The sequence below is a fragment of the Cervus elaphus genome, chromosome 22 (genome assembly GCF_910594005.1).
Source record: "Cervus elaphus chromosome 22, mCerEla1.1, whole genome shotgun sequence".
Lineage (NCBI taxonomy): Eukaryota > Metazoa > Chordata > Mammalia > Artiodactyla > Cervidae > Cervus > Cervus elaphus.
This window is the reverse complement of record NC_057836.1, coordinates 58472635-58479470: the sequence shown is the minus strand read 5'-3', so window position 1 is coordinate 58479470 and position 6836 is coordinate 58472635. Positions and strand designations below refer to the sequence as shown.

At 52.2% G+C, this 6836-nt stretch overlaps 1 protein-coding gene across 1 annotated transcript; it reads right to left on the bottom strand.

The window, feature by feature from the left end:
• LOC122679994 lies at window positions 1–5277 on the bottom strand (the record flags this gene model as incomplete). Its single annotated transcript, XM_043880827.1, is given in 4 exon segments — window positions 1–32; window positions 574–750; window positions 867–1923; window positions 2005–5277. Coding segments are annotated over 4 exon segments (4539 nt in total), but the record flags the coding sequence as incomplete, so codon positions are not given.
• Window positions 5278–6836: the final 1559 nt, after the last annotated feature.

The following is a 6836-nucleotide window of genomic DNA, read 5'->3' as shown; positions in this document are numbered from 1 at the left end:
CTAAGGCCCATAGGGGGTCCTGAATTGCTGAGCTAATGGTAACAGCCAGAGGGCCAGGGGTTTCTGTCAGTTTGCCTCTGAGGCTCGGGGTAGAGGAGATGTTAAATGTTCCTGGCAAGCTTGGTCTGAAGGGGGTTGGCTTGGGGGTCGCCTTGTGCCCCTGTAATGCTTTGACCAGATTGGGACTTAAACTATGTACCTGCACCGGCTCAATAACCTGTTTGATGATTAAAAGCTCGCCTGGGTAGGGGCCGGGCCAATTTACGTGAAGCTGAAAACCCCAAGTCAGTCCTGAGGTCCAGCGGTTTTCTTTTTTCGCCCGTTTCTGGTTAAATCGTACTCGTACCTGAGGCCCCTGGTGTCTACGGTCCTTGAAGGTGAAGCTAACTAGATCTCTGTTTCCGACATCCCACCTCTGGGGTCCATCACAAGAGGTCACACAACTCCAGCTCCTGCAATAATAGCTTTTTATGCCACCACAAGTTTTCTAGTTATTTTTTACATAGCCCGGGCAAGCCCAAAACCCCAACCTGTGGTTTTTTATCCCATCCCTATAGTGTTTATCATAGAGACCGTCCTGCTTTGCGAAGAGGCTTGAGAGGTCGAAGTTCAGGTCCGGCCACCAGGTGTTTGGAGGGTGGATTCTTGAGGTCTCATTGAGCAGCTCGTGAGTTTGCCCGTCGTTGAGTTTCCATGTGATCTTAGCAGGTTGATGGGGGTTATGACTGGTCGCTCCTGGGTCGATGAGAGCTGCCATCAGCAGGAGAATTAGGAGGCCTCCCAGCGGACGAGTTTCAGTTTCAAAGGATTTGACGGGTGAGGACTCGCCTTCCATTCTGCTCGTGCTTTTTCTTGTTCTTCCGATGTGGCTTGCCGCACGTGATTGCAATGAACCCAGGGTCCAATCCCGTCGACCTTGATAGCGGTAGGAGTGGTAAGAAGAACAACATAAGGGCCTTTCCATCTAGGTTCTAATACTTTAGATTGGTGTCGTTTTACCCAAACCCAATCACCTGGGCCAATATTATGTGAGGGGAGGGCCTTCTTGTTTTGGCCCTCATGTATCTCTTGAATCAATTTCCAAACATGGTTATGCACCTTACTTAATGCTATCAGAGTTTGCTGGAATTGTCCCAAAGTAGGGGGTGGCAGATATTTTCCTTCGAAAATAGGATACACAGGAGGGGGTCTTCCATACAGAATCTCAAAAGGAGTAAGATTCAGCTTATAAGGGGTGTTACGTGCCCGAAAGAGTGCAAAGGGAAGGAGGGTCACCCAGTCCCCACCAGTCTCTATTGCCAACTTTGTCAAAGTTTTTTTTAGGGTCCGATTCATTCTCTCAACCTGTCCTGAGCTCTGGGGATTATATTCGCAATGTAACTTCCATTTCGTCCCCAGAGCTTGGGCCAGCCCTTGTACAATCTGGCTCACAAAGGCAGGTCCATTATCAGAGCCCATAGTCACTGGCAGCCCATACCTAGGCACTATCTCCTCTAAGATCTTTTTAGCAACCACTATTGCTGTCTCTCCCTTAGTGGGGAAAGCTTCCACCCACCCCGAGAAGGTATCTACCAGTACCAACAGATAGCGGTACCCATACTTGCCTGGCCTTACCTCGGTGAAATCTATCTCCCAATGTTGCCCTGGCTTTTCCCCTCGGTACCTCGTTCCCGAGTGCTGCTTCTTCTCTGCCCTCATCAGCTGGCACGCTTCGCAGGCTTGAATTATCTCTCGTACAGTTGCATTTTGTCGAGGGAACCTCAGGCAGGCCGTCTGGAGAAGTGTTAGGGTCTTTTTTTCTCCCAAGTGTGTAGTTGTGTGCAGGTGTTCACACAGGTGACGACCCAGGGTGGCAGGCAAGATCAGGTTGTTGTTTTGGTCTCGGTACCATCCATCTTGGTCATCTTTCTGGAGGGTGGTATCCTTGTTGATCCAGGCGAGATCAGGGAGGGAATATTCGGGAACTGGTGGCAAGGTCCCCATACCAGGGGGTGGAAGTCCCACGGCTAACATGGGGGCGGCATAGTCCCGGCTAGCCGCTTCTCGAGCGGCCGCATTAGCAGCACAATTGCCCCGCGCCTTAGGGTCTTCTCCCTTCTGGTGACTGGGGACATGAACTATCGCTACTGCCCGGGGTAGTTGGACAGCTTCCAAGAGCCTGCGAATCTCAGGCAGATTTTTGACCTCTTTTCCCTCAGCTGTCCGAAATCCCCTTTCTTGGTATATGGGACCTTGAATATGGGCAGTGCTGAAAGCATATCGGCTGTCAGTAAAAATGGTGACTCTCTTCCCTTTGGCTTGCTCCAGAGCCTGTATTAGGGCAATCAATTTTGCTTTTTGTGCAGAAGTGTTTGGGGGTAGTGTCTCAGCCCATATCGTCTGCCCTGAATCATCAACTATGGCTGCTCCCGCCTTCCTTTGCCCATCTTTTACATAACTGCTCCCATCGGTGAACCATACTAGCTCACTGTTGCTTAGGGGTACATCAGTTAAGTCTTTTCGTGCCGCCAGGGCCTCAGCCAGTATCTCACTGCAATCATGGAGAGGGCTGTCCTTCTCTGGGTTGGGTAGGAGCGTGGCCGGATTTAGGAAGCAAGGGGTCTGAAAACGCACCCGTGGGGCATCGAGCAGCAAGGCCTGGTAGTGTGTCAAGCGGGCATTGGAGATCCACTTACCCGGCGGCTGCTTTAAAACCCCTTCCACAGCGTGGGGGGTGTAAACCGAGAGTTGCTGTCCATACGTCAACTTGTCAGCGTCACGGACAAGGAGGGCTGTAGCTGCAATGATGCGAAGGCAAGGGGGCCACCCAGCGGCCACCGGGTCTAATCGCTTCGAAAGGTATGCTACCGGCCGCTTCCATGGTCCCCATTGTTGAGTCAAGACCCCCTTTCCTATTCCTTGCTTTTCATCTACAAACAGCTGGAATGGCTTATTTGGGTTAGGCAGGGCAAGGGCTGGGGCTTCTAGTAGGGCCCGTCTGAGTGTCTGGAAAGCCTGTTTCATTGGCTCAGTCCAAGTCCACTTTGGGGTCTCTTTACTTCCCTCATATAAGGGCCGGGCCTTCTCAGCAAACCCCATAATCCACAGTCTGCAATATCCAACAGTCCCCAGAAACTCTCTCACCTGGCGGGGGTTTTTGGGCTCTGGTATCTGCAATATTGTTTCTTTCATGGCCTGGGTTAGCCACCTTTGCCCCTGCCTGATCTTATACCCCAAATAGGTGACCTCTTGCCGGGCTATTTGTGCCTTCTTTGCGCTAGCGTGATACCCCAAGATGCCTAGGGTCTGTAATAGGTCCCCAGTGGCACGGCTGCAAGCTTCCTCTGTGGTTCCAGCCAACATAAGGTCATCTACATATTGTAGCAGAATGACCTCTGGGTGGCAAGCCCGATATTCGTAGAGGTCCTCACTCAGAGCCTCATTAAACAAGGTATGGGAGTTTTTGAACCCCTGTGGGAGGCGGGTCCAAGTTAATTGTACTACTGGTTGGCCCTACTCCTCAGTCCACTCAAAGGCAAATATCTCTTGGCTCTGGACTGCCAGGGGTAGGCTGAAAAAGGCATCCTTCAAGTCCAGCACAGTGTACCAAGTGTACTCAGGCAGTAAACTGCTCAGGAGGGTATACGGGTTAGGGACAGTTGGGTGTATGTCACTCACCCGTTTGTTGACTTCTCGCAGGTCTTGGACAGGTCTGTAATCTGTCCGCCCTAGCTTCTTCACCGGCAGTAAGGGGGTGTTCCAAGGGGATCGGCATCGCCTGAGAATTCCGGCCTCCATGAGCCGTCGAATGTGGGGAGTGATCCCCCGCCGAGCTTCTTGGCTCATAGGGTACTGTCTCACCCTCACGGGAACTGCCTCGGCCTTTAGCTCGATGACCGGATGTCTCTGTTTAGCTAGTCCCATTCCTGCTGTTTCTGCCCAGGCCAATGGATATTTATGGACCCACGGTTGTACATCTAGTGCTATGGTCTCTGAGGGCTTAGGCGCAAAAAGTCTGTATTCATCCCTTAAGGCTAGGGACAAGACATGTATCGGTTGTCCAAGTCCATCCGTGATTGACATTCCCCCGGGGTCAAAATGGATCTGAGCATTAACTTTAGTCAACAAGTCTCTTCCAAGTAGAGGGGCTGGGCATTCTGGTATCACCAAAAACGAATGGGACACCTGGTGGGTCCCTAGATTTACTTTCCGTTCTGTGGTCCAACAATATCTTTTTGTCCCTGTGGCTCCTTGCACTAAGCTGGCTTTCTTAGACATTGGTCCCAGTTTTTGATTTAAAACAGAGTGTTGGGCGCCAGTATCTACCATGAAGCCAACGGGTTTCCCCTCCGCATGTATGGTTACCCAGGACTCGGGGAGGGGTGCCGAGTCTCGACTCCCCTAGTCACTGTCTTCCCCCGCATATAGAACTCGAGTTCCGGGGGGGATTTTCTCCCTCTGGGTCATTCCTCTCCTTGAGTCCCTCTTAGGGCACTCGTTTTTCCAGTGCCCCTGTTCTTTGCAGTAGGCGCACTGATCCTTCTTTAGGGCCTGCCTTTTTGGTTTTTCTTTTTCTCCCGTCCGGGGGTCTCGAGGTTCCCTCAATTCTGTTCCGGCCTTTAACCCCGCAAAAAGAATCTGGGCTAGCTCCTTCTGGTTCTTCCGGTTTTCCCTCGCCCTATGTTCCCTCTCTTCTTTCCTGATCTTTTCTGCTAATTCCCTTTCCTCCCGCCGAATTCGCTCTTCCCTTTCTTCTGGGGTCTCCCTATTATTAAATACCTTTTCAGCTACTTTCAGTAAATCCTGTATTGTCTGTTCTCCCAACCCTTCTACCTTTTGTAATTTCTTCCTAATATCTGGGGCTGCCTGATTCACAAACGCTAACAAAACTGCAGCGTGTGACTCCTCAGCCTGGGGGTCCATAGGTGTATATTGCCTGAAAGCTTCCATCAGCCTCTCTAGGAAGGCTGCCGGGCTTTCAGTGGGCTCTTGCCTTACTAAATTTACCTTTGCCAGATTTGTCGGCTTTCTTGCTGCAGCCTGCAGGCCAGCCATTAGAGTCTGGCGGTACACTCGGAGACGCTCCCTACCTTCCACCCGCTCAAAATCCCAGTTAGGCCGCAACAGAGGAAACCCCTCGTCCACAAGATGAGGCTGGGCGGTTGGCCTCCCGTCGACCCCTGGTACCCGTTTCCGCGCCTCTGCCAGAATTCGCTCCCGTTCTTCCGTGGTGAAGAGCACCTGCAACAGCTGCTGACAATCATCCCAGGTGGGATTATGAGTAAACAAAATGGAATCTAAGAGGTCAACGAGGCCTTGGGGCTTCTCTGAGAAAGGAGGGTTTTGGGTCTTCCAATTGTAGAGGTCACTTGTGGAAAAGGGCCAGTACTGATAGGTTCGCTCTCCGTCCGGGTTAGTTGGTCCCACTCGGACGGGGAGCGCCTGAACAGTGGATGAAGGTAACTCTGGGTCCCCAGGGTCTTGCTTACCCTTATCTCCCTTAGTTTTCCCCCGGGTCCCCAATGCCGGTCCCCCCTCACGGTCGGTTCCCGTTGGCCCTCTTAATCCTCTCGGTTCACCTGTGGGAGCTTCTCTCCTCGGAGGGGATTGCAAGGAGGGCACATATGGCGGAGGCCTTATCTCCGTTTCTAGATCTATCAGGTTTGGATAAGATGATTCCTGAAGGACTGGTTTTGGGTCCTCTTTCTTTTTGGTTTCCTCCGGGGGGGTCTCCATCACCAGGACCTGTGAACTGGAGGAACTAGGAAGTTTGTAAACAAAAGGTTTTAACCATTTAGGCGGATTTTCCACTAGATCCTGCCAGACCATGACATAGGGGACTTGACTCGGATGGCCCCAGGGATCAGGAGCCATAATCTTCTCCTTCACAGCCTGTATGATGGACGGTTGAAAGGTGCCTTCCGGAGGCCATCTAACCTGAAAGGCGGGCCACTCTGCAGAACAAAGAGTTATTAATTTACCTTTTTTGACTAGCAAAGACAAGTCATGGGCCCTGGCCCTGACATCCGAAAAATGGTCAGTCATGAGAGAAAGTGGGGTAGATTCTCCCTGCCCCATGGTCAAAGAATAAACGGTAAGGAAGAGAGAGAATAAGTCAGAAGTGAGAAAGAACGATGCACCAGAAGAGAACGAGACTAGAGACCATGCCGGCACACACAAAAACACGGAGAGCCAAAGACAAACACACGGACAAACAAACGTCGGCCGACGACACAGCGCTGGGTTTTCGGGCCCCCTGAATTTTCTTGCCTCCCGGTAGCAGATTCACCTTACCGAATGACGTCCGCTGTTCACCAGGCTCGGGGTCGGGAGAGGAACTTTCCTTCCCGCGGAGTCGGCTGCCCCCCAGCGCGTCCGCTGGCCTTGGCCTTACGCCGGCTTGCTCCCCCTTTATAAAAAGCCTTCTCGCGGAGTCGGCTGCCGCCCAGCGCGTCCGCTGGCCCCGGCCTTACGCCGGCTTGCTCCCCCTTTATAAAAAAACCTTCTCGTGGAGTCGGCTGCCGCCCAGCGCGTCCGCTGGCCCCGGCCTTACGCCGGCTTGCTCCCCCTGCTTCCTGAGCACCGGTGTTATTATTTATCCTTCCCCTTTGTCCTGTAAGCGTTCTCTTCTCCCTGTCAAGGGATCCCGGACGAGCCCCCAAATGTTATGCCCGATGTCCGAATCCCCGAGCGGGGAGAGAGAGAAGGCTTCCAAGACAATGCAACTCGCAAAAAGGGAAGTTTATTACTGTCTCGAGCCAGGGCTTTCTGCCACAAACATCACAGTGGTGCAGGGTCAGAAAGCCCTGGCTCAAGCTTGGTACACAAATTTATAAGATATGCAAAAGCGGTTAGTA